The sequence below is a fragment of the Arachis stenosperma genome, chromosome 1 (genome assembly GCF_014773155.1).
Source record: "Arachis stenosperma cultivar V10309 chromosome 1, arast.V10309.gnm1.PFL2, whole genome shotgun sequence".
In the NCBI taxonomy this organism is placed as follows: Eukaryota; Viridiplantae; Streptophyta; class Magnoliopsida; order Fabales; family Fabaceae; genus Arachis; species Arachis stenosperma.
In genome coordinates, this window is record NC_080377.1 from 33,670,961 (window position 1) to 33,698,443 (window position 27,483).

The 27,483-nt window shown below is 38.9% G+C and overlaps 1 protein-coding gene and 2 non-coding genes across 3 annotated transcripts; 1 reads left to right on the top strand and 2 right to left on the bottom strand.

Annotated features, from left to right (window-relative positions):
- Positions 1–531: 531 nt before the first annotated feature.
- On the bottom strand, positions 532–635 carry LOC130948648 (small nucleolar RNA R71). Its single transcript, XR_009073137.1, has one exon. It is a non-coding gene; the product is annotated as a small nucleolar RNA R71 (small nucleolar RNA).
- Positions 636–19,672: 19,037 nt separating this feature from the next.
- On the top strand, positions 19,673–19,776 carry LOC130948649 (small nucleolar RNA R71). The gene has a single exon (XR_009073139.1). It is a non-coding gene; the product is annotated as a small nucleolar RNA R71 (small nucleolar RNA).
- A 4,133-nt stretch (positions 19,777–23,909) lies between these two features.
- Positions 23,910–24,379, bottom strand: LOC130977414 (uncharacterized). Its single transcript, XM_057902202.1, has 2 exons — positions 24,209–24,379; positions 23,910–24,131 (listed from the first exon to the last, which is right to left on the bottom strand). Exons 1-2 carry the CDS (start codon positions 24,377–24,379, stop codon positions 23,910–23,912), a joined length of 393 nt encoding a protein of 130 aa, XP_057758185.1.
- Between the last annotated feature and the right edge of the window lie 3,104 nt (positions 24,380–27,483).

The following is a 27,483-nucleotide window of genomic DNA, read 5'->3' on the forward strand; positions in this document are numbered from 1 at the left end:
AGCAGGAGCAAAGACAAAAGTATTCTTGTTGAAGCTGACCCTGAACCTGAAAGGACCTTGAAGCGAAAGCTAAGAGAAGCTAAGGCACAATTCTCTGTAGAAGACCTAACCGAATTCTTCAAAGAAGAAGAACACATGGCAGCCGAAAACAACAACAATGCAAGGAAGGTGCTGGGTGACTTTACTGCACCTACTCCCGACTTCTATGGGAGAAGCATCTCTATCCCTGCCATTGGAGCAAACAACTTTGAGCTTAAGCCTCAATTAGTTTCTCTAATGCAACAGAATTGCAAGTTCCATGGACTTCCATTGGAAGATCCTCATCAGTTCTTAGCTGAATTCTTGCAAATCTGTGACACTGTCAAGACTAATGGGGTTGACCCTGAGGTCTACAGACTTATGCTATTCCCTTTTGCTGTAAGAGATAGAGCTAGGACATGGTTGGACTCACAACCTAAAGAAAGCCTGGACTCATGGGAAAAGCTAGTCAATGCCTTCTTGGCAAAGTTCTTTCCACCTCAAAAATTGAGTAAGCTTAGAGTGGAAGTCCAAACCTTCAGACAGAAGGATGGAGAATCCCTCTATGAAGCTTGGGAAAGATACAAACAATTGATCAGAAAATGTCCATCTGACATGCTTTCTGAATGGAGCATCATAGGTATTTTCTATGATGGTCTCTCTGAACTATCCAAGATGTCTTTGGATAGCTCTGCTGGAGGATCTCTTCATCTGAAGAAGACGCCTACAGAAGCTCAAGAGCTAATTGAAATGGTTGCAAATAACCAATTCATGTACACTTCTGAAAGGAATCCTGTGAACAATGGGACAAGTCAGAAGAAAGGAGTTCTTGAGACTGATACTCTGAATGCCATTCTGGCTCAGAATAAGATATTGACTCAACAAGTCAATTTGATTTCTCAAAGTCTGTCTGGAATGCAAAATGCACCAAGCAGTACTAAGGATGCTTCATCTGAAGAAGAAGCTTATGATCCTGAGAACCCTTCAATGGAAGAGGTAAATTACCTAGGAGAACCCTATGGAAACACCTATAATTCTTCATGGAGGAATCACCCAAATTTCTCATGGAAGAATCAAGAGAGACCTCAACAAGGTTTTAACAATAGTGGTGGAAGAAACAGGTTTAGCAAAGGCAAGCCTTTTCCATCATCTTCTCAGCAACAGACAGAGAGCTCTAAGCAGAACACCTCTGACTTAGCAACCATGGTCTCTGATCTAATCAAAACCACTCAAAGTTTCATGACTGAAACAAGATCCTCCATTAGGAATTTGGAGGCACAAGTGGGACAGCTGAGCAAGAAAGTTACTGAACTCCCTCATAGTACTCTCCCAAGCAATACAGAAGAAAATCCAAAAGGAGAGTGCAAGGCCATCAACATGGCCGAATTTGGAGAGGAGGGAGAGGAAGTGAACGCCACTGAGGAAGACCTCAATGGGCGTGCACTGACCTCTAATGAGTTCCCTAATGAGGAACCATGGGAATCTGAGGCTCAAAATGAGACCATAGAGATTCCATTGGACTTACTTCTGCCTTTCATGAGCTCTGATGAGTATTCTTCCTCTGAAGAGGATGAGTATGTCACTGAAGAGCAAGTTGCTAAATACTTTGGAGCAATCATGAAGCTAAATGACAAGTTATTTGGAAATGAGACTTGGGAGAATGAACCCCCTTTGCTCACCAAAGAACTGGATGACTTGTCTAGGCAGAAATTACCTCAAAAGAGACAAGATCCTGGGAAGTTTTCAAAACCTTGTACCATAGGCACCATGACCTTCAAGAAGGCTCTGTGTGACTTAGGGTCAAGTGTAAACTTCATGCCTCTCTCTGTAATGGAGAGGGATCTTTGAGGTACAAGCTGCAAGAATCTCACTAGAGATGGCAGACAATTCAAGAAAACAAGCTTATGGACTTGTAGAGAATGTTTTGGTGATGATTGAAGACCATTACATCCCTGCTGATTTCATAGTCCTAGAGACTAGGAAGTGCATGGATGAATCCATCATCCTTGGCAGACCCTTCCTAGCCACAGCTAAGGCTGTGATTGATGTGAACAGAGGTGAATTGATCATTCAAGTGAATGAAGAATCCTTTGTGTTTAAGGCTCAAGGATACCCCTCTGTCACCATGGAGAGGAAACATGAAGAGCTTCTCTCAAATCAGAGTCAAGCAGAGCCCCCACAGTCAAACTCTAAGTTTGGTGTTGGGAGGCCACAACCAAACTCTAAGTTTGGTGTTGAACCCCCACATTCAAACTCTAAGTTTGGTGTTGGGAGGTTCCAACATTGCTCTGAGTATCTGTGAGCCTCCATGAGAGCCCTCTGTCAAGCTACTGACATTAAAGAAGCGCTTGTTGGGAGGCAACCCAATGTTATATTTTATCTACTTTCTTTTGTTATTTTATGTTTTTTGTAGGTTGATGATCATAAGAAGTCACAAAATCAATTGAAAAAGAAAAAACAGAATGAAAAACAGGAAGAAAAATAGCACACCCTGGAGGAAGAACTTACTGGCGTTTAAACGCCAGTAAGGTTAGCAGTTGGGCGTTTAACGCCCAGTCTGGCACCATTCTGGGCGTTTAACGCCAGAAAAGGGCACCAGACTGGCGTTAAACACCAGGAAGGGGCAAGAACCTGGCGTTAAACGCCAGAAATGGGCACCAGCCCGGCGTTTAACGCCAGATTTGGCACAAAACGTGTTTTTGCATGCCATTTGGTGCAGGGATGACTTTTCTTTGACACCTCAGGATCTGTGGACCCCACAGGATCCCCACCAACCCCACCACTCTCTCTCTTCTTATTCACCCATTCACCAATCACCTCAATACCTCTTCCCCAAAAACCCTTCACCTATCAAGTCCCATCTCTCTCTTCACCACTCACATCCATCCTTCATAAAACCCCACCTACCTCACCCTTCAAATTCAAACCACTTTCCCTCCCAAACCCACCCATACATGACCGAACCATGAGCCCCCCCTCTCCCATATAAACCCTTCTTCACCCCTTCATTTTCACACAACCTAAACACCACTTCTCCCCCTCTTTGGCCGAACACAAAGCCATACCCTACTTCCTCATTTCTTCTTCTTCTAATCTCTTCTTTCTTCTTTTGCTCGAGGACGAGCAAACCTTTTAAGTTTGGTGTGGTAAAAGCATTGCTTTTTGTTTTTTCATAACCATTTATGGCATCCAAGGCTGGAGAAACCTCTAGAAAGAGGAAAGGGAAGGCAAAAGCCTTCACCTCTGAGTCATGGGAGATGGAGAGATTCATCTCAAGGGTGCATCAAGACCACTTCTATGAAGTTGTGGCCATGAAGAAAGGTCAACCTTGATCAAAGGTTGGACCAAGTCCTCATAAACATTTGTGAAGAGGGCGCTCAATGGAAAAGAAACTCAAGAGGGAAGCCGGTTCAACTGAGAAGGCATGACCTCAAGCTCATCACTAAGAAAAGGATGGAGCAAACAAGAGACCTCACTCATCATGAAATCCTTGAGATACCTCAAGGGATGCACTTTCCTCCACAAGACTATTGGGAGCAAATTAACACCTTCCTAGGAGAATTGAGTTCCAACATGGGACAACTAAGGGTGTAGCACCAAGAACACTCCATTCTCCTCCATGAAATTAGAGAAGATCAAAGAATCATGAGAGAGGAGCAACAAAGACAAAGAAGAGACATTGAGGAGCTCAAGCACTCCATAAGACCTTCAAGAGGAAGAACAAGCCGCCATCACTAAGGTGGACCCGTTCTTTAATCTCCTTGTTCTTTATTTTTCTGTTTTTCGAAAATTATGCTTTATGTTTATCCATGTTTGTGTCTTATGATCATTAGTGTCTATGCCTTAAAGTTATGAATGTCCTATGAATCCATCACCTTTCTTAAATAAACAAATGTTCTTAATTGAAAAAGAGAAGAATTGCATGAATTTTGAATTTTATAACAGATTAATTATTTTGATGTGGTGGCAACACTTTTGTTTTCTGAATGCATGCTTAAACAGTGCATATGTCTTTTGAATTTGTGATTCATGAATGTTGGCTCTTGAAAGAATGATGAAAAAGGAGACATGTTACTGAGGATCTGAAAAATCATAAAAATGATTCTTGAAGCAAGAAAAAGCAGTGAATACAAAAAAAAAAAGAGAAAAACGAAAAAAAAAGAGGGAGAAAAGAAAACGGAAAAAAAAAGGGGGGAAAAAAGAGAAAAAGAAAAAGAAAGAAAAAGAAAGAAATAAAGTGTGATCCAAGGCAAAAAGAGTGTGCTTAAGAACCCTGGACACCTCTAATTGGGGACTCTAGCAAAGCTGAGTCACAATCTGAAAAGGTTCACCCAATTATGTGTCTGTGGCATGTATGTATCCGGTGGTAATACTGGAAGACAGAGTGCTTTGGGCCACGGCCAAGACTCAATAAGTAGCTGTGTTCAAGAATCATCATACTTAACTAGGAGAATCAATAACACTATCTGGATTCTGAGTTCCTAAAGAAGCCAATCATTCTGAATTTCAAAGGATAGAGTGAGATGCCAAAACTATTCAGAAGCAAAAAGCTAAAAGTCCCGCTCATCTAATTGATACTGATCTTCATAGATGTTTTTGGAATTCATTGCATATTCTCTTCTTTTTATCTTATTTGATTTTCAGTTGCTTGGGGACAAGCAAAAATTTAAGTTTGGTGTTGTGATGAGCGGATAATTTGTACGCTTTTTGGCATTATTTTTAGTATGTTTTTAGTAGTTTGAGTTGAGTTTTTAGTATATTTTAACTAGTTTTTAGTTAAAATTCACTTTTCTGGACTTTACTATGAGTTTGTGTGTTTTTCTGTGATTTCAGGTATTTTCTGGCTGAAATTGAGGGACCTGAGCAAAAATCTGATCAAGAGACTGAAATGGACTGCAGATGCTGTTGGATTCTGACCTCCCTACACTCGAAGTGGATTTTCTGGAGCTACAGAAGCCCAATTGGCGCGCTCTCAACGGCGTTGGAAAGTAGACATCCTGGGCTTTCCAGCAATATATGATAGTCTATACTTTGTTCAAGATTTGATGGCCCAAACCGGCGTTCAAAGTCACCTTTAGATTTCCCAGCGTTAAACGCCGGAACTGGCACCTAAATGGGAGTTAAACGCCCAAACTGGCATAAAAGCTGGCGTTTAACTCCAAGAAGAGTCTCTACACGAAAAATGCTTCATTGCTCAGCCCAAGCACACACCAAGTGGGCCCGGAAGTGGATTTTTATGTCATTTACTCATCTCTGTACACCCTAGGCTACTAGTTTTCTATATATAGGACCTTTTACTATTGTATTTGAATCATCTGATCTAGAGAGAATCTTCTGATCTTTGGAATCTTTTGTTCTTTAGATCTTTTGATCACTTTGGGAGGCTGGCCTCACGGCCATGCCTAGACCTTGTTCTTATGTATTTTCAACGGTGGAGTTTCTACACACCATAGATTAAGGTGTGGAGCTCTGCTGTACCTCGAGTATTAATACAATTACTATTGTTCTTCTATTCAATTCCGCTTGTTCTTTGTCCAAGATATCACTTGTTCTTCAACTTGATGAATGTGATGATCCGTGACGCTCATCATCATTCTCACTCATGAACAAATTGACTGACAACCACTCTTGTTCTACAAGCATATGAGGCTCTAGTGTTTATCTCTTGGATTCCTTATACACGATGCATGGTTGATCGCCTGACAACCGAGTGCTCGCCTGACAAACGAGCCAGCCATTCCGTGAGATCAGAGTCTTCGTGGTATAGGCAAGAACTGATGGCGGCATTCAAGAGAATCCGGAAGGTCTAACCTTGTCTGTGGTATTCTGAGTAGGATTCAATGATTGAATGACTGTGACGTGCTTCAAACTCCTAGCAGGCAGGGCGTTAGTGACAGACGCAAAAGAATCACTGGATTCTATTCCGGCCTGACCGAGAACCGACAGATGGATAGCCGTGCCGTGACAGGGTGCGTTGAACATTTCCACTGAGAGGATGGGAGGTAGCCACTGACAACGGTGAAACCCTTGCATAAGCTTGCCATGGAAAGGAGTAAGAAGGATTGGATGAAGACAGTAGGAAAGCAGAGAGACGGAAGGGAAGGCATCTTCATACGCTTATCTGAAGCTCTCCCCAATGATATACATAAGTATCTCTATCTTTATCTTTATGTTTTATTCATCATCTATACCCATTTGAGTCTGCCTGACTAAGATTTACAAGGTGACCATAGCTTGCTTCATACCAACAATCTCCGTGGGATCGACCCTTACTCGCGTAAGGTTTATTACTTGGACGACCCAATGCACTTGCTGGTTAGTTGTGCAAAGTTGTGTAGTGATCACAATTTCGCGCACCAGCTACCAAGAGGAAGAGGTTAAAATTGAAGAAGCTTGCAAAGAGGTGAAAGTTATCAAGAAAGAACTCAAGGGAGTGGAGCTTGAAATCACCTTGCCAAAGTTGTTAGAGAGCCCTCCCCTTAAGTCACCATCATCCTTCACAACATTCAAGTGGATAAAATTCATATCACTTAGCTTTTTCATTCCACTTGAATATGGTTTGCTTGAGACGGATGGCCAACTTAGGAATATTTGTGGTTGGAAGCAACAACCGAAGCTCATTATGGTTGGACCATCAAGGTTGAATTGTAAAGGTTGGAGTCATGCTACATTGAATGGGTCTAGGATGTCGTTTGAAGGCTTCATTGGGAATTCATCTTGCTTACCACCTAAGTGGAGAAATGATTATCAACAAGAAGACAGGTGTAAAAGCAAGGTTTGGGACTCTAGAATTCATTCCAACAATCAACACTCTGGGGCCTTGTCACTTGCTTTAACTTGCTTGAAGGATTTATGTGCTTAGTTTGGAATTCCGGAGGCTATTGGAATTGCAAACATTGATGGGGATTCCTGGACGAGAATAAGCCACCATGACAAGGAGCTGCCCAAATGTCCAACTTAAGGACTTTAACTAAAAGTGCTAGGTAGGAGACAACCCACCAGGGTATACTGTTCCTTTTCTATAGTTATTTATTTATTTATTTATTTGCTTATCCTTGTTTCATTACATGTGTGTGATCCTTTTTCAATTCTGCATATTTGCCTAAAATAAAAAATTATGTTTGCACTTGACGCATAAGCGTCAATGACGCGCACGCGTCGCTTGGGGGTTTGCTCTTAATTAAAAATGGACAGAGAGTTACGCTGGAACCGCACGAGAGGGGTGCCTGGCGCACAAGCCACCCCACGCGTACGCGTGACCCACGCGTACGCGTTACCTGCATTTTTTTAACATCCACGCGTAAGCGTCGACGACGCGTATGCGTGGTATGAAAAACGGCATTTTTGGTAAATTGAATAGAGAGTTCGGCTGCCACTGTGCTGAAATCGCGCGTTTAGCACGCGAGTAGTCACGCGTACGCGTGACCGACGCTCATGTGTCATTGTTCACTTTTGGCCATCCACACGTACGCGTGGACAACGCTTACGCGTCGCATGGCTGTTTCTGTTTTCACGTGCACGTGTGACCTGCGCGCGCTCGCCGCGTCCTGTTTTTCATTCTTCTCCATTTATATCTCCTTTCTTATTCTTTCTTCTTCCTTTCTTACTTCATTCTTCTTCATTTCTTTAACTTCTCATCCTTATTCTCTTTCATTCTCTTTTACTTAATTCATTTGCATATTTTCATTCATTACATTTTAACTTCGTGCATGTTTATTTTTTTTTCTAAGTTTATTATTTTTCTATTGGTGTTAAATGCTCTTATTCAACTGTTGCATCTTTCTGGCATTATTTTGGTGCTTAGTGACTTGTTTTACACTGTTGGGTGATATTATTTAGATGTCAATGTTAATCTTTTATGACTCACTCTCTTTCCCTCATTGTTGCAATTCTTGCACTATTAATATGCCCTTTACTTCTATTGCTTTCTCACTTGCATGTTGTAGCTACCATGTAGTTGAGAACCTCGTATTTTTTGGCATCAACCCATCCATATTTTATTTATTTTCATATCTTTGTTTGTGGGTTATTCTTCTTCCTTTTCCTATTCTTTCAGGATGGCCACCAAGAAGGGGAACGGAACACTTCTAAATGGGGAGACAAACAAGTCCTGCCGAACACTCTTTGAGGAAAGCTCATCATCTATAGCAACCATCCACTTGCACATCTTTGCATGCACCGAAGACGGTGCAATCTTTAAGTGTGGAGAGGTCGATACCAATCTTCGTGGGTTAGTTACTTTCCTGTCTCAACACCAATGTTTAATTTTCTTTGTTAAATTAGTTGTTGCATTGGCATGTTTGATTGCATGCTTGTTAGATTTCGTGCATACTTTACCACTACTTGGTTGAAGTGATATCTTCTTTTTCAAAAAACTTTTTAGAGTATTTCACTAATTTAAATCAAATTTTTGTTAAACTTGTTTGAAGATTCTTAATTTGGAACATGGTTTTAGAGCTCGAACACACACAACCAGTGAGGTTTTAAACCTATTTGATTGGTTGCATTTTATCAACCAATATTTTGTTTTGGTGTGTGTTGTTCTCTCTAAAATTGAGATCTTTGTCTTGCTTGAGTCTATATTTTCATTATTTGATGTATGCATGCACTTATATGATTGAGGCCTTTATTCACTATAGCTCACATACCTATATAGCCTTAACCTTTTTATTATCCTTTGCAAACCAAAGTTGAGCCTATTTTACCATCTTTGTTCTCTACTTTAGCTCATCATTAACTCTAAGTGTAAAACAATAATGTCCTTAATTTGAATCCTTGGTTAGCTTAGACTAGTGAGAGTGCTCATGATTTAAGTATGGGAAAGTTGGGTTTGAAAACATTTGGTTTGAGAATTGAGTGTTGTGTATTCTTGAGAAAATATGAACAAGAATGTTAAGCACATGTTTATGCATGCAATACCTTAATCATATGCATTGAGAAAGACAAAATAAAAAAAATAAAAAAAAAAGAAAAATAAAAGAAAGAGAAAAAGAAAAGAAAAAAAGAGCAAATAATAAAAGGGGACAAAATGCCCCAAAGTAAATGGTGATAGCAATGCATATGCACTGTACTCAAAATTGGAATGCATGAATATGTGGTAAACACAGTTAATGGGTAGTTAAATTTTGTATTGTGATTACATGGATTGTCTTAAGTTAGGTGGGAAGTTTGGGTTAATTAAGGATTCAGATTTTAGTCCACTTGACCAAATACAATCCTACTTTGACCCTAACCCCATTACAACCCTCAAAAGACCTCTTCATTTGTGTATTTGTGCATTTAATTTTTGTTGATTGTTAGATGAAGAGCAAGCCTTAGAAAGCAAGATTAGTAGAGAATTGAGAGAATCGAACCTTAAACACCTGAGTGATTAGAGTGTATACACTTTCGGTGAGGGTTCAATGCTCGATTCTTTGTTCCTGGCTTTCATGAGCTATCTTCTTCTTGCAAGTCTATTTGTACTTCATTTTTTTTATTTGAATTAGTGAAATCTAGTTCATATTTGTTCTTGAAAGGTTTATCTATTTTTAACCAAGTAGGTAAAAGCATTTTGTATTTAGTTGCATTCATATAGATAGTTTGCATTTCATAAATTCTACCATTCCTCTTCACTCTTTTAGTTCTCTTGAGCTTAGCATGAGGACATGCTAATGTTTAAGTGTGGAGAGATTGATAAACCACATTTTTAGGGTTTATCTTGTGCTTAATTTAGTGAATTTACCCATTATTCTCACACTTATTGACGTTAGAATTTTTGCTAGTAAAGAATTTTGTAAAAATATAGTCGCATTGTGAGTATAGATTCTAAACCAACAGAAAATCCCTTCGTACAAACGTTTTGGTTGTCACAAGTAACAAACCCCTTTGAAATTGATAACCGAAGTATTTAAACCTCGGGTCGTCTTCTCAAGGAATTGCAGGGAAGTATGAATTATTATTGGTTATGGAAAGGTATAATTCGGGGTTTTGAAAAAGGTTTGAATAAGAGAAATAAATTGCAGGGAATTAATAAATTAATAACTAATAAAACTCTTGGTAAGGTATGAAAACTGGAAGTCCTATCCCAGTCATCCTTATCAATTGTGATGAGAATTGAATTTTTCTCCCAGTAAGTCAACCTCTAACTATGAAGGTAAATCAAGTGGATGAAATAATTTTGATTCCTCAGGTCCTAGTCTTTCCTTGGAAAAGGCTAGAGTTATTGGAACTCGAGTTAATTTCTGAAGAATTCTAATTTTCAGTCAACAATGAGTTTGACAACTCAAGAGTTACCAATTAATCAACCAAGGCCAAAAGGGAAGAAAATCTACTCGAATGAAAATAATTTGGATAAAGCCAAAGCATCCAAAACATATAAGTCTGAAATACTTCAATTTATATTAAATAAAGAAAATCCTAACATGAATGGCTCATAAGCCAAATAGACAACATAAGTAATACAAGCATTAAAGTATCTCAAAGTAGAAGAGAAGTCAAAATAAAGGAATATTGAACCTATAGCTCAGAAGAATTATAAGTTTAAATAATAATAAATCCTAAATCCTTTAAGAGGAATCCTAATCCTAAATCCTGAGAGAGAGGAGAGAGCCTCTCTCTCTCTAAAACTACATCTAAATTATGAAAAGTGAATTATGAGTCTTTCCTCTTCATTCTTCCACTTTGCAGCCTTTAATCTGTGTTTTCTGGGCTTGAAACTAGGCCGGAAATAGCCCAGGATTCGCTGGAAATGAATTCTGCCACGCTGATTTTCGCAGATGCGTCGCATCTGCGTGGAGCATGCGTTCGCGTCGCCTAACTATATGGCCATTATAGCAAATTATATATCAAATCGAAGCCCCAGATGTTAGCTTTCCAACGCAACTGGAACCGCATCATTTGGACTTCTATAGCTCAAGTTATGGCCGTTTTAGTGCAAGAGGGTCAGGCTGACAGCTTTGCAGTTCCTTCAACTTCTTGTATTCCTTCCACTTTTATATGCTTCCTTTCCATCCTCTAAGCCATTCCTGCCCTGTAATCTCTGAAAACACTTAACACACATATCAACGCATCAAATGGTAATAAAAGAGGATTAAACATAGCAAAATTAAGACCAAAGAAGCATGTTTCCAATCATAGCACAAAATCAGGAAGGAAAATGTAAAACATGCGAATTCAATGAATAAGTGTGAGACTAGTGGATAAAATCTACTCAATTAAATACAAGATGTACCATGAAATAGTGGTGCATCACTTATTCATATAATTTGCATGTTTTACATTTTCCTTCCCAAAGTGGTGCTATGATTGAAAACTTGCTTCTTTGGCCTTAAATTTGCTAATTTTAATTCTCTCTTATTACCATTCGATACCGTGATATGTGTGTTAAGTGATTTCAGGTTTTCTAGGGCAGGAATGACTTAGAGAATGGAAAGGAAGCATGCAAAAGTGGAAGAAACACAAGAAATTGAAGAAATTGCTAAGCTGTCAATCCTGACCTTTCCGTACTAAATCGACCATAACTTGAGCTACAGAGGTTCGAATGAGCCGGTTTTAGTTGCTTTCGAAAGATAACATCCAGGGCTTCAAAATGATATGCAATTTGCTATAGTTGCCATGCAGTTAGGTGATGCGTATGCGTGGATCACGCGTACGCCTGACCTTGCAAAAGTTCAGCGACGCGTACGCGTGACAGAGCTACGTGCTGCACGTATCAGAAAACGCTGGGGGATATTTCTGGGCTGCTTTGGACCCAATTTTATGCCCAAAAACACAAATTAGAGGCTGCAGAGTGGAGGAATCATTCATTCAATTCTCATTATTCACTTTACACATTAGTTAGGTTTTAGATGTAGTTGAGGCTCTCTCCTCTCTCTAGGTTTTAGGTCTTAGTTTTATTCCTTTTCAATTTCTGAATTCTATCTTATTTCAATTTAGTTTCTCTTCTATTTTTAATTGTTCTAGCATTCTATTTTATTTATTTTCCTTGTTGATGACTTTATGTTGCCAATTTAGTTTATGAATTCTCATGTTAGATTTGATTTCTCTTTTAATGCAATTTGAGGTATTTCACGTTTATTGCTTCTTCTATTATTTGTTTTCATTGATTTCGCAATTATTGGTTTTAGTATTTACATTCTCTTGTTGCTTTTCCATGCTTTTATTTTGTACCTTCCAAGTGTTTGATAGAATGCTTGGTTGGATTTTAAATTAGCTTTTTATGTTCTTAGTTTAGATTGAGTAATCAGAGACTCTTGAATTGTCAAAGTCTTGTGTTGGTTGGTGATTGAAACTAGCTAGTTGGCTTGAGCTTCACTAACTCTAGCCTTTGATTAGGACTTGTGAACTCAAGTTGATTTTCTCACTTGACTTACATTCAATTGTTAGAGGTTAACTAAGTGATAACAAAGGGCAATTACCATCACAAGTGACTATGATAATGGGGATAGGAATTCTAATTATCAATCCTTGCTAGGACTTTTCTTAATAGTTAGTTTACATAAAAACCCAAAAAAGATACTTTTCCATAACCAATAGTAACATACCTCCCTACAATTCCTTGAGAGACGACCCGAGGTTTAATACTTCGATTATTTTTATTGGGTTTGCTTTAGTGACAAACAAATTAAATTTGATTGAGGTTTAATTTTTGATTTAGATCTATACTTGCAATGTGATTATTTTTGTGAAATTCTTTACCAACGATTTTTCCCCCATCAATGCTGCCAAGGCAACTTATCTTCAAGAATAGGAAAGAAGAATGAGTGAGATAGAGAAAGTGGATCAAGGAGCATACAACTATCTAATGGAGATTCCGACAAAGTACTGGTGTCGTCACAGGTTTGAGTGTAGACCTAGGTATGACACTTTAGTGAACAATATGTGTGAAGTTTTTAATTCTGTTCTGGTTGAGGCTAGGGAGAAGCCAATAGTAACTATGTTAGAGGATATCCGGGTTTACATAATGAAATGTTATGCTGATAATAGGGATAGAATAGTGCCTTACAACAGAGATGTGTTACCCCGAATTAGAATTAAGGTAGAAAAACAGGCAGAACTAAGTGAGAATTGGGTGAGTGTGTATGCTGGACGTGATAGATATGAAATGGTTAGCATCCAGAGGGGGAAGGAAAAATTTGTAGTTGATCTTAGGCATCACGAGTGCTCATGTAGGAAGTTTCAACTGTCTGGAATTCCTTGTGCACATGCAATGACTTGTATAAGAAAAATGTGCTTCAACGTGGACACCTATGTTGCTGACTACTACAAAAAGGTTGCATACATCTCCTGCTACCAACATGTTGTCTTCTCTGTTAATGGGCCCAACCTTTGGGACAAAACTCAATTCGAGGATGTGTTACCTCCCATTTATAGAAAACCCATTCGGAGGCCAAAGAAGAAGAGGGCACGAGGTGCTGATGAGCAAGCTACTAGGACTGGACTATCTCGTGAAGGACAACAACAAAAGTGTTCTTATTCTTTATGCTCTGGTCATAACAAAAGGAGTTATCCAAAGAAGCGCAAAGTAATTCCAAACCCTACTGTAACAATATGTCATTAATTATTTATTCTTTTACTTACTTGTGTCTTTAGTTGTTTTGGTCATTGAATTATCTCCCCATCTGTTTTGTGCGCAGGTTAACAATGTTGCTACTTCTACTTCAAAGGGGAGGTCACGGAAAGGGGTCAGAAAAAGTTCCAGACTCTCTGCCAAGACAGCTTCTGGTAAGGCTACTGAGAGTGGAAGTAGGAAGAAAAAGGGCAACAACAACAAACCACCCTCACACCCAAAGAAAAAGCCAGTTGTCAGCTCCCAACAATCACAAGCTACTTCGAAAAAGACCAAAGTGGATCATTCACAGACTGCTTCTGCACCAGCCCCATCAACTCCAACGATTCTGCCGAGCTCAGTGAAGAGGGTGAGCCAGTCCCAGCTCAGGTTCATGGCCAGGTGGTGCGCGAAATTGTGATCACTACACAACTTTGCACAACTAACCAGCAAGTGCACTGGGTCGTCCAAGTAATACCTTACGCGAGTAAGGGTCGATCCCACGGAGATTGTTGGTATGAAGCAAGCTATGGTCACCTTGTAAATCTTAGTCAGGCAGACTCAAATGGGTATAGATGATGAATAAAACATAAAGATAAAGATAGAGATACTTATGTATATCACTGGTGAGAGCTTCAGATAAGCGTATGAAGATGCTTTCCCTTCCATCTCTCTGCTTTCCTACTGTCTTCATCCAATCCTTCTTACTCCTTTCCATGGCAAGCTTATGCAAGGGTTTCACCGTTGTCAGTGGCTACCTCCCATCCTCTCAGTGGAAATGTTCAACGCACCCTGTCACAGCACGGCTATCCATCTGTCGGTTTTCGGTCAGGCCGGAATAGAATCCAGTGATTCTTTTGCGTCTGTCACTAACGCCCCGCCTGCTAGGAGTTTGAAGCACGTCACAGTCATTCAATCATTGAATCCTACTCAGAATACCACAGACAAGGTTAGACCTTCCGGATTCTCTTGAATGCCGCCATCAGTTCTTGCCTATACCACGAAGACTCTGATCTCATGGAATGGCTGGCTCGTTTATCAGGCGAGCACTCGGTTGTCAGGCGATCAACCATGCATCGTGTATCAGGAATCCAAGAGATAAACACTAGAGCCTCATATGCTTGTAGAACAAGAGTGGTTGTCAGTCACTTTGTTCATGAGTGAGAATGATGATGAGTGTCACGGATCATCACATTCATCAAGTTGAAGAACAAGTGATATCTTGGACAAAGAACAAGCGGAATTGAATAGAAGAACAATAGTAATTGCATTAATACTCGAGGTACAGCAGAGCTCCACACCTTAATCTATGGTGTGTAGAAACTCCACCGTTGAAAATACATAAGAACAAGGTCTAGGCATGGCCGTGAGGCCAGCCTCCCAAAGTGATCAAAAGATCTAAAGAACAAAAGATTCCAAAGATCAGAAGATTCTCTCTAGATCAGATGATTCAAATACAATAGTAAAAGGTCCTATATATAGAAAACTAGTAGCCTAGGGTGTACAGAGATGAGTAAATGACATAAAAATCCACTTCCGGGCCCACTTGGTGTGTGCTTGGGCTGAGCAATGAAGCATTTTTCGTGTAGAGACTCTTCTTGGAGTTAAACGCCAGCTTTTATGCCAGTTTGGGCGTTTAACTCCCATTTAGGTGCCAGTTCCGGCGTTTAACGCTGGGAAATCTAAAGGTGACTTTGAACGCCGGTTTGGGCCATCAAATCTTGGGCAAAGTATAGACTATCATATATTGCTGGAAAGCCCAGGATGTCTACTTTTCAACGCCGTTGAGAGCGCGCCAATTGGGCTTCTGTAGCTCCAGAAAATCCACTTCGAGTGTAGGGAGGTCAGAATCCAACAGCATCTGCAGTCCTTTTCAGTCTCTGGATCAGATTTTTGCTCAGGTCCCTCAATTTCAGCCAGAAAATACCTGAAATCACAGAAAAACACACAAACTCATAGTAAAGTCCAGAAAAGTGAATTTTAACTAAAAACTAGTAAAAATATACTAAAAACTCAACTCAAACTACTAAAAACATACTAAAAATAATGCCAAAAAGCGTACAAATTATCCGCTCATCACAACACCAAACTTAAATTGTTGCTTGTCCCCAAGCAACTGAAAATCAAATAAGATAAAAAGAAGAGAATATGCAATGAATTCCAAAAATATCTATGAAGATCAGTATCAATTAGATGAGCGGGACTTTTAGCTTTTTGCTTCTGAATAGTTTTGGCATCTCACTCTATCCTTTGAAATTCAGAATGATTGGCTTCTTTAGGAACTCAGAATCCAGATAGTGTTATTGATTCTCCTAGTTAAGTATGATGATTCTTGAACACAGCTACTTATTGAGTCTTGGCCGTGGCCCAAAGCACTCTGTCTTCCAGTATTACCACCGGATACATACATGCCACAGACACATAATTGGGGGAACCTTTTCAGATTGTGACTTAGCTTTGCTAAAGTCCCCAATTAGAGGTGTCCAGGGTTCTTAAGCACACTCTTTTTGCCTTGGATCACAGCTTTATTTCTTTCTTTTTCTTTTCTTTTTCTCTTTTTTTTTCGTTTTCTTTTCTCCCTCTTTTTTTTTCATTTTTCTCTCTTTTTTTTTGTATTCACTGCTTTTTCTTGCTTCAAGAATCATTTTTATGATTTTTCAGATCCTCAGTAACATGTCTCCTTTTTCATCATTCTTTCAAGAGCCAACATTCATGAATCACAAATTCAAAAGACATATGCACTGTTTAAGCATACATTCAGAAAACAAAAGTGTTGCCACCACATCAAAATAATTAATCTGTTATAAAATTCAAAATTCATGCAATTCTTCTCTTTTTCAATTAAGAACATTTGTTTATTTAAGAAAGGTGATGGATTCATAGGACATTCATAACTTTAAGGCATAGACACTAATGATCATAAGACACAAACATGGATAAACATAAAGCATAATTTTCGAAAAACAGAAAAATAAAGAACAAGGAGATTAAAGAACGGGTCCACCTTAGTGATGGCGGCTTGTTCTTCCTCTTGAAGGTCTTATGGAGTGCTTGAGCTCCTCAATGTCTCTTCTTTGTCTTTGTTGCTCCTCTCTCATGATTCTTTGATCTTCTCTAATTTCATGGAGGAGAATGGAGTGTTCTTGGTGCTACACCCTTAGTTGTCCCATGTTGGAACTCAATTCTCCTAGGGAGGTGTTAATTTGCTCCCAATAGTCTTGTGGAGGAAAGTGCATCCCTTGAGGTATCTCAAGGATTTCATGATGAGTGAGGTCTCTTGTTTGCTCCATCCTTTTCTTAGTGATGAGCTTGAGGTCATGCCTTCTCAGTTGAACCGGCTTCCCTCTTGAGTTTCTTTTCCATTGAGCGCCCTCTTCACAAATGTTTATGAGGACTTGGTCCAACCTTTGATCAAAGTTGACCTTTCTTCATGGCCACAACTTCATAGAAATGGTCTTGATGCACCCTTGAGATGAATCTCTCCATCTCCCATGACTCGGAGGTGAAGGCTTTTGTCTTCCCTTTCCTCTTTCTAGAGGTTTCTCCGGCCTTGGATGCCATAAATGGTTATGGAAAAACAAAAAGCAATGCTTTTACCACACCAAACTTAAAAGGTTTGCTCGTCCTCGAGCAAAAGAAGAAAGAAGAGAGTAGAAGAAGAAGAAATGAGGAAGTAGGGTATGGCTTTGTGTTCGGCCAAAGAGGGGGAGAAGTGGTGTTTAGGTTGTGTGAAAATGAAGGGGTGAAGAAGGGTTTATATGGGAGAGGGGGGCTCATGGTTCGGTCATGTATGGGTGGGTTTGGGAGGGAAAGTGGTTTGAATTTGAAAGGTGAGGTAGGTGGGGTTTTATGAAGGATGGATGTGAGTGGTGAAGAGAAAGATGGGATTTGATAGGTCCAGGGTTTTTGGGGAAGAGGTATTGAGGTGATTGGTGAATGGGTGAAGAAGAAGAGAGAGAGTGGTGGGTTGGTGGGGATCCTGTGGGGTCCACAGATCCTGAGGTGTCAAGGAAAAGTCATCCCTGCACCAAATGGCATGCAAAAACACGTTTTGTGCCAAATCTGGCGTTAAACGCCGGGCTGGTGCCCATTTCTGGCGTTTAACGCCAGGTTCTTACCCTTTCCTGGCGTTTAACGCCAGTCTGGTGCCCTTTTTTGGCGTTAAACGCCCAGATTGGTGCCAGACTGGGCGTTAAACGCCCAACTGCTAACCCTACTGGCGTTTAAACGCCAGTAGGTTCTTCCTCCAGGGTGTGCTGTTTTTCTTCCTGTTTTTCATTCTGTTTTTGCTTTTTCAATTGATTTTGTGACTTCTTATGATCATCAACCTACAAAAAATATAAAATAACAAAAGAAAGTAGATAAAATATAACATTGGGTTGCCTCCCAACAAGCGCTTCTTTAATGTCAGTAGCTTGACAGAGGGCTCTCATGGAGCCTCACAGATACTCAGAGCAATGTTGGAACCTCCCAACACCAAACTTAGAGTTTGAATGTGGGGGTTCAACACCAAACTTAGAGTTTGGTTGTGGCCTCCCAACACCAAACTTAGAGTTTGACTGTGGGGGCTCTGCTTAACTCTGATTTGAGAAAAGCTGTACATGCTTCCTCTCCATGGTGACAGAGGGATATCCTTGAGCCTTAAACACAAAGGATTCTTCATTCACTTGAATGATCAGTTCACCTCTATCAACATCAATCACAGCCTTTGCTGTGGCTAGGAAGGGTCTGCCAAGGATGATGGATTCATCCATGCACTTCCCAGTCTCTAGGACTATGAAATCAGTAGGGATGTAATGGTCTTCAATCTTCACCAAAACATCCTCTACAAGTCCATAAGCTTGTTTTCTTGAGTTGTTTTCCATCTCTAGTGAGATTCTTGCAGCTTGTACCTCAAAGATCCTTAGCTTCTCCATTACAGAGAGAGGCATGAGGTTTACACTTGACCCTAAGTCACACAGAGCCTTCTTGAAGGTCATGGTGCCTATGGTACAAGGTATTGAAAACTTCCCAGGATCTTGTCTCTTTTGAGGTAATTTCTGCCTAGACAAGTCATCCAGTTCTTTGGTGAGCAAAGGAGGTTCATCCTCCCAAGTCTCATTTCCAAATAACTTGTCATTTAGCTTCATGATTGCTCCAAGGTATTTAGCAACTTGCTCTTCAGTGACATACTCATCCTCTTCAGAGGAAGAATACTCATCAGAGCTCATGAAAGGCAGAAGTAAGTCCAATGGAATCTCTATGGTCTCATTTTGAGCCTCAGATTCCCATGGTTCTTCATTAGGGAACTCATTGGAGGTCAGTGCACGCCCATTGAGGTCTTCCTCAGTGGCGTTCACTTCCTCTCCCTCCTCTCCAAATTCGGCCATGTTGATGGCCTTGCACTCTCCTTTTGGATTTTCTTCTGTATTGCTTGGGAGAGTACTAGGAGGGAGTTCAGTAACTTTCTTGCTCAGCTGTCCCACTTGTGCCTCCAAATTCCTAATGGAGGATCTTGTTTCAGTCATGAAACTTTGAGTGGTTTTGATTAGATCAGAGACCATGGTTGCTAAGTCAGAGGTGTTCTGCTTAGAGCTCTCAATCTGTTGCTGAGAAGATGATGGAAAAGGCTTGCCATTGCTAAACCTGTTTTTTCCACCACTATTGTTGAAACCTTGTTGAGGTCTCTCTTGATTCTTCCATGAGAAATTTGGGTGATTCCTCCATGAAGAATTATAGGTGTTTCCATAGGGTTCTCCTAGGTAATTTACCTCTTCCATTGAAGGGTTCTCAGGATCATAAGCTTCTTCTTCAGATGAAGCATCCTTAGTACTGCCTGGTGCATTTTGCATTCCAGACAGACTTTGAGAAATCAAATTGACTTGTTGAGTCAATATCTTATTCCGAGCCAGAATGGCATTCAGAGTATCAGTCTCAAGAACTCCTTTCTTCTGACTTGTCCCATTGTTCACAGGATTTCTTTCAGAAGTGTACATGAATTGGTTATTTGCAACCATTTCAATTAGCTCTTGAGCTTCTGTAGGCGTCTTCTTCAGATGAAGAGATCCTCCAGCAGAGCTATCCAAAGACATCTTGGATAGTTCAGAGAGACCATCATAGAAAATACCTATGATGCTCCATTAAGAAAGCATGTCAGATGGACATTTTCTGATCAATTGTTTGTATCTTTCCCAAGCTTCATAGAGGGATTCTCCATCCTTCTGTCTGAAGGTTTGGACTTCCACTCTAAGCTTACTCAATTTTTGAGGTGGAAAGAACTTTGCCAAGAAGGCATTGACTAGCTTTTCCCATGAGTCCAGGCTTTCTTTAGGTTGTGAGTCCAACCATGTCCTAGCTCTGTCTCTTACATCAAAAGGGAATAGCATAAGTCTGTAGACCTCAGGGTCAACCCCATTAGTCTTGACAGTGTCACAGATTTGCAAGAATTCAGCTAAGAACTGATGAGGATCTTCCAATGGAAGTCCATGGAACTTGCAATTCTGTTGCATTAGAGAAACTAATTGAGGCTTAAGCTCAAAGTTGTTTGCTCCAATGGCAGGGATAGAGATGCTTCTCCCATAGAAGTCGGGAGTAGGTGCAGTAAAGTCACCCAGCACCTTCCTTGCATTGTTGTTGTTGTTGTTGTTTTCGGCTGCCATGGGTTCTTCTTCTTTGAAGATTTCTGTTAGGTCCTCTACAGAGAGTTGTGCCTTAGCTTCTCTTAGCTTTCGCTTCAAGGTCCTTTCAGGTTCAGGGTCAGCTTCAACAAGAATGCTTTTGTCTTTGTTCCTGCTCATATGAAAGAGAAGAGAACAAAAAAATGTGGAATCCTCTATGTCACAGTATAGAGATTCCTTGAGGTGTCAGAGAAGAAGAAAAATAGAAGGAAGAGGTAGAGAATTCGAACTTAACTAGATAGAGTTTGAATTGTGCATTGAGAAGGAGTAGTATTCCATAAATAGAAGGATGTGGGAAGAGAGGAAGAAATTTTCGAAAATCAAGTGAAATATTTTGAAAACATTTTTGAAAAACTTTAATTAATTTTCGAAAATCAAGAGTGGGAAAGAAATCAAGTAATTTTTGAAAAAGATTTTGAAATTAGAAATCAAAAAGATATGATTAAAAACTGTTTTGAAAAAGATGTGATTAAAAAGATATGATAAGAAATTATGCTTTTAAAAAGATATGATTGAAAAGATATGATTTGAAAACAATTTTAAAAAGATTTGATTTTAAAAATTAATGACTTGCCTAACAAGAAAAGATATGATTCAAACATTAAACCTTTCTCAACAGAAAAGGCAATATACTTGAAATGTTGAATCAAATCATTAATTGTTAGTAAGTATCTTTGAAAAAGGAAAGAAATTGATTTTGAAAACATTTGATTGAAAAGATTTGATTTGAAAAAGATTTGATTTTGAAAAACTTTGAAAACTTAAAAAAAATTGATTTTGAAAACAAAATCCTCCCCCTTGTGCCATCCTGGCGTTAAACGCCCAGAATGGTGCACATTCTGGCGTTTAACGCCCAATGCACTACCTTTTTGGGCGTTAAACGCCCAACCAGGCACCCTGGCTGGCGTTTAAACGCCAGTCTGTCCTTCTTCACTGGGCGTTTTGAACGCCCAGCTTTTTCTGTGTAATTCCTCTGCTGCATGTTCTGAATCTTCAGTTCCCTGTACTATTGACTTGAAAATAGAACCAAGATCAAATAAACAATGCATGCAAGACACCAAACTTACAATTAGACACTAGACTTAAACAAGAAACATAAAATATTTTTGGTTTTTATGATTTTGAAATTTTTTTTGGATTTTTCGAAAATTATATGAAAATAGAAAATAAAGCTTTCAGAATTCTTAGTTTGAATTCCAGGAATCATTGCAATGCTAGTCTAAGACTCCGGTCCAGGAATTAGACATGGCTTCACAGCCAGCCAAGCTTCCAAAGAAAGCTTCGGTCCAAAACACTAGACATGGCCAAAGGCCAGCCAAGCCTTAGCAGATCATTGCTACAATAGCAAGATTGATAGAAATCAACAAGCTCTTGTGATGATAAGTTGAAACCTCGGTCCAATAAGATTAGACATGGCTTCTCAGCCAGCCAGACTTCAACAGATCATCATGAAACACTAGAATTTATTCTCAAGAACTCTGAAGAAAAATACCTAATCTAAGCAACAAGATGAACCGTCAGTTGTCCATACTCAAAACAATCCCCGGCAACGGCGCCAAAAACTTCGTGCGCGAAATTGTGATCACTACACAACTTTGCACAACTAACCAGCAAGTGCACTGGGTCGTCCAAGTAATACCTTACGCGAGTAAGGGTCGATCCCACGGAGATTGTTGCTATGAAGCAAGCTATGGTCACCTTGTAAATCTTAGTCAGGCAGACTCAAATGGGTATAGATGATGAATAAAACATAAAGATAAAGATAGAGATACTTATGTATATCATTGGTGAGAGCTTCAGATAAGCGTATGAAGATGCTGTCCCTTCCGTCTCTCTGCTTTCCTACTGTCTTCATCCAATCCTTCTTACTCCTTTCCATGGCAAGCTTATGCAAGGGTTTCACCGTTGTCAGTGGCTACCTCCCATCCTCTCAGTGGAAATGTTCAACGCACCCTGTCACGGCACGGCTATCCATCTGTCGATTCTCGGTCAGGCCGGAATAGAATCCAGTGATTCTTTTGCGTCTGTCACTAACGCCCCGCCTGCTAGGAGTTTGAAGCACGTCACAGTCATTCAATCATTGAATCCTACTCAGAATACCACAGACAAGGTTAGACCTTCCGGATTCTCTTGAATGCCGCCATCAGTTCTTGCCTATACCACAAAGACTCTGATCTCACGGAATGGCTGGCTCGTTTGTCAGGCGAGCACTCGGTTGTCAGGCGATCAACCATGCATCGTGTATCAGGAATCCAAGAGATAAACACTAGAGCCTCATATGCTTGTAGAACAAGAGTGGTTGTCAGTCACTTTGTTCATGAGTGAGAATGATGATGAGTGTCACGGATCATCACATTCATCAAGTTGAAGAACAAGTGATATCTTGGACAAAGAACAAGCGGAATTGAATAGAAGAACAATAGTAATTGCATTAATACTCGAGGTACAGCAGAGCTCCACACCTTAATCTATGGTGTGTAGAAACTCCACCGTTGAAAATACATAAGAACAAGGTCTAGGCATGGCCGTGAGGCCAGCCTCCCAAAGTGATCAAAAGATCTAAAGAACAAAAGATTCCAAAGATCCGAAGATTCTCTCTAGATCAGATGATTTAAAATACAATAGTAAAAGGTCCTATATATAGAGAACTAGTAGCCTAGGGTGTACAGAGATGAGGAAATGACATAAAAATCCACTTCCGGGCCCACTTGGTGTGTGCTTGGGCTGAGCAATGAAGCATTTTTCGGGTAGAGACTCTTCTTGGAGTTAAACGCCAGCTTTTATGCCAGTTTGGGCGTTTAACTCCCATTTAGGTGCCAGTTCCGGCGTTTAACGCTGGGAAATCTAAAGGTGACTTTGAACGCCGGTTTGGGCCATCAAATCTTGAACAAAGTATAGACTATCATATATTACTGGAAAGCCCAGGATGTCTACTTTCCAACGCCATTGAGAGCGCGCCAATTGGGCTTCTGTAGCTCCAGAAAATCCACTTCGAGTGTAGGGAGGTCAGAATCTAACAGCATCTGCAGTCCTTTTCAGTCTCTGGATCAGATTTTTGCTCAGGTCCCTCAATTTCAGCCAGAAAATACCTGAAATCACAGAAAAACACACAAACTCATAGTAAAGTCCAGAAAAGTGAATTTTAACTAAAAACTAGTAAAAATATACTAAAAACTCAACTCAAACTACTAAAAACATACTAAAAACAATGCCAAAAAGCGTACAAATTATCCGCTCATCACCAGGACTCCACCAAGAGCATGAAAGAATGTGGAATGACTTTTTGTGACTTGTTACAACTTTTGTATTTTGCATTTTGTATCGGCCTAAAAACTATGGTTGTTGGTTTCACTTTTTCTATTTGGTTTTGCTGCTGCTACTTCAAAAACACTGTTTAGCATCTAGGTTGATTTATATTTTCAGTTCTTAGACATCTACATGACATCTATGTTGGTTAAGTTCTGAACTATTGCCTATCTATGTCATATGGTTGAGGTTAATGCTTTATGTTTGCTCTGGGCCACTGTTTCATTTAATCATTTCTGCTGATAGTTACCTCACTGTTTGTACCATGAGAATGTAAATTGAACACATAAAATTGGATAACAATGAATTTTCATTCAAATCATTCAATCAACAGGTTACATTACACTCCAAAATACAGACAACATATTGCCAACACATTACACTAGCCACTATATTGTGCAGCCTTATTGCAAAAAAACCCTCCCATTTCTTGTCAATGAAATTTTTTCACACAGTAATATTATAGCACATGTCCATCCAACCAGAGTAACTACTACCGCCATTCTCAACATCCTCTCAACTGTTGTCACTTTACCCTTCAATCCTGTGATTTTTCTTTTCAATCGAGTAACTTGTGGCTCTTGCTCCGACTCTGCCCACACAAAGTACCCACACTCTTCTCCAATCTAGGCCAAAACCAAAAGAAAATCCCAATCAGATAATTAAATAATAGTCATACCCAGCAATTATGTTTTCTACTTACCCCATAGTTAACACAGCCCCAGAACCTCCGTTCCAGATTCTCTGCCGTTGATGAAGTCACAAGCACTGGCCTCTCCCCATAGTAACAAGTTGTTCTCCGTCGACGGCCTTGGCTGCTGTTTTGACCCGAAGCGCTGCTACTACGTGCCGCCTGGGAGCCTTGCGAAGCCATGGAGTCAGCAAACAACTGCAACAGAGACGGCGATGGTGAGAAGAAGAAGCTACACGAGGGGCATGATGAAATTAGGGTTTCATCACCCTTTTAAATTAAAATTTCTTTTTTTTTTCCAAATTCTCAGTAACGGTCACCAAGGGCAAAGTTTGTCAGAGTGAACAAAGGCGTCCACGTAGGCAGCTCCATTAGTGTTTCGTCAGTGGAGTTAATGGGAGGATAACATTGAATCAATTTTAGAACGTTGGGGATAAAAATAGGACGAATGAAACGTTAGGGACAATTATAAGACTTATCCCAAATGTTGGGGACAAAAACAATACTTTACTCTTATACAAATTTAACTTGCCATATCTATTAGATGAATCGACATAAAAAAACATCCGAACTATTTTAACTTATTTCAATTTAAGATATCAAGTTTATTTGATTAAGATTAAAAATTTTGTTATTTAATTATGTTTTTTATTCTGAATTTAAATATAGATTACATAAAACTTTAAAACAGATTAACATAAAAAATCATGATAATTTACAGATTAACGTAATGAAAAATTGATTTCAATGGATAATGAAAACATTTTTATGAGCAATGATAAAACTATATAGAATATAATGTAAATTTAAATATAGATGAAGAATTAAAACTTTGGAGCATGTGCATAAGAATATTATGAAGAATTGTTCTTGGTAGACTTTACCTAAGATCCTAATAAACTACTAATAAACTACTGGGAGGCATAGGAAGAAAATATGAATTGGTCCCTTGTTAAATCGGTTATGGAAGAAGAGATCAAAAGAGCAGTTTTTTCTATAAATCCAGAAGCAGCTCCGGAGGACGATGGATTTACCGCAAAACTCTACTAATTTTATTGGCAAATTATCAAGTTTGATGTGATTCAAGCAGTGAAAAATTTCTTTGGGGATGGTAAAATTCTCAAGGGATTTAATCGTACATAAATTTGCTTAATTCTAAAGATATCTAATGTTATATCAATGAATCAGGTGAAGGCAATTAGTCTTAGTACTGTCTTCTACAAAATTATTTCAAAAATTTTAGTTCATCGTCTCCAATCTTTCATGAATTTACTTATTAGTGAAAATCAGAATGTCTTTATTAAAGGAAGACTAATAAGTGATAATATCCTAAAAAACTCAATATATGGATTGAACTAATCAGAGTGCCTTTACATGCTCCATTGCTCCTGATATATCTAAAAACTTAATTAGTGTCTAGGAGTTGGCTAAGAAAAATACCTGTTATTTTAAATTTCATGCTAATCGTTACTTTGTAAAATTCTAGCCACTCGGCAGATTTTGCTCTGATGGAGATAGCCTAATTAAGAATGGAGCGTACAAGTTTAAAAGTGTTGCTAATTTTGAGCTCTTGCAGCATACCTTTCTGATTCTGCATGTAATAATAGATTTTTATGTGAATATTGTTGCATAGCAAAAATGCATGCATTGCCATTTCAATTATATTCTTTTCAAGTTAATCCTCCACTTGAAATGATATATACAAATGTATGGGAACCAACTTTCATTTTATCTTATCATGAATTTTGATTTTATATTTTCTGTGTGATGCCTTTACTAAATACACATCTATCTTCTTGCTTTAGACTAAATCACAGGCACTACAAGCCTTTCTTCAATTTAAACTGAAATGGAAAATCAGATCAAATCTCTTCAAATAAATTATGAATATTTATCTCATGTATTTACTTCGTATCTTGCTACTAATGGTATCTCTATTTCTCTTACTCATTTTCTCCTACTAGTTCCCCTTAAAATTTTTATAGCAAGAAATTATACTTGATTTTTTGAAGTAAAAAATTAAAGAAATAAAAATATCCAGGTGAAAAATTTGTTGGTACCTCAACCTTTTACACCAACGTTGGTGTACTAACACATGGACCTTGGATCAAAAGAAATTAGATGTAACGGCTTATAATTGGAAACATTTATTTTTTTCACATTTTGACTCTAAATTTTTTAGTTATGTGCTGTTTATTTTTATTTCGTACATTGACCTCAAATATTTTACAAATTATGGTAATAGTCGTACTCTTTTGTTTTCAATGGACCAAGCCTACAATAAACGTTCTATTTCTATTTTTATGTAGAGTTTTATTTGTGACTTTTTCAAAGTCAAACTAATGAATTGAGTTTATAGTCATTTTAGCAACCGCAGAATTTTGATTTTGATAAAATACATCTTAATTTTTATTTTTGATAAAATAGATCTTTAAATATCAGCTTCGTTTTATAAAATGAGCTAATCATAAACCATTACTCAAGACGTTTAGGTCATTTTGTCAAATAAAATCAATATTTAGCAGTTTATTTTGTCAAAAATAAATATTGAAGCCCATTTTGTTAAAATCATAGTCTTTCAAATATCAAAATAATTATTTTACATTTTCGAAACACACCTTCTTTGCAAGCACCCTAGTCATTAACACCCTCTCCCCTATGCTTTACAAGAGTTTCATCACGACTCTCATGAAGGTCTCAACACTGTGTTCTCCTTCTTTTAAGAAAGACATTTACTTTGTCTTTTTTTTTTAGAATCTCAAAAAAAAAAACCCACTTCAAGAGCTCATGGAAAAGCTCAAAGCTTTTATGGTCAATAATAATGGTGACAATAATTGTGGTGTTGCATCTATTAATTATGTGGGGGATTCCACTCCCTAGGGGTGGTGGCGTGGCGATGATAATTAAACTGGCTTTATACTCTTGAAGTTTCTTATTGTATATGTGGTGTACGAAATTGTGATTTCAATGGCGCCCACGACTTGGTACGCACAATTGTAATCTCAACTCTTTTTCACAACTTCACACAACTAACCAGCAAGTGCACTGGGTCGTCCAAGTAATAAACCTTACGTGAGTAAGGGTCGATCCTACGGAGATTGTCGGCTTGAAGCAAGCTATGGTCATCTTATAAATCTCAGTCAGGCAGATTCAAATGGTTATGGAGTTTTAATAATTTAAAAGATAAATAAAACGTAAAATAAAGATAGAGATACTTATGTAATTCATTGGTGGGAATTTCAGATAAGTGTATGGAGATGCCTCATTGCTTTTGAATCTCTGCTTTC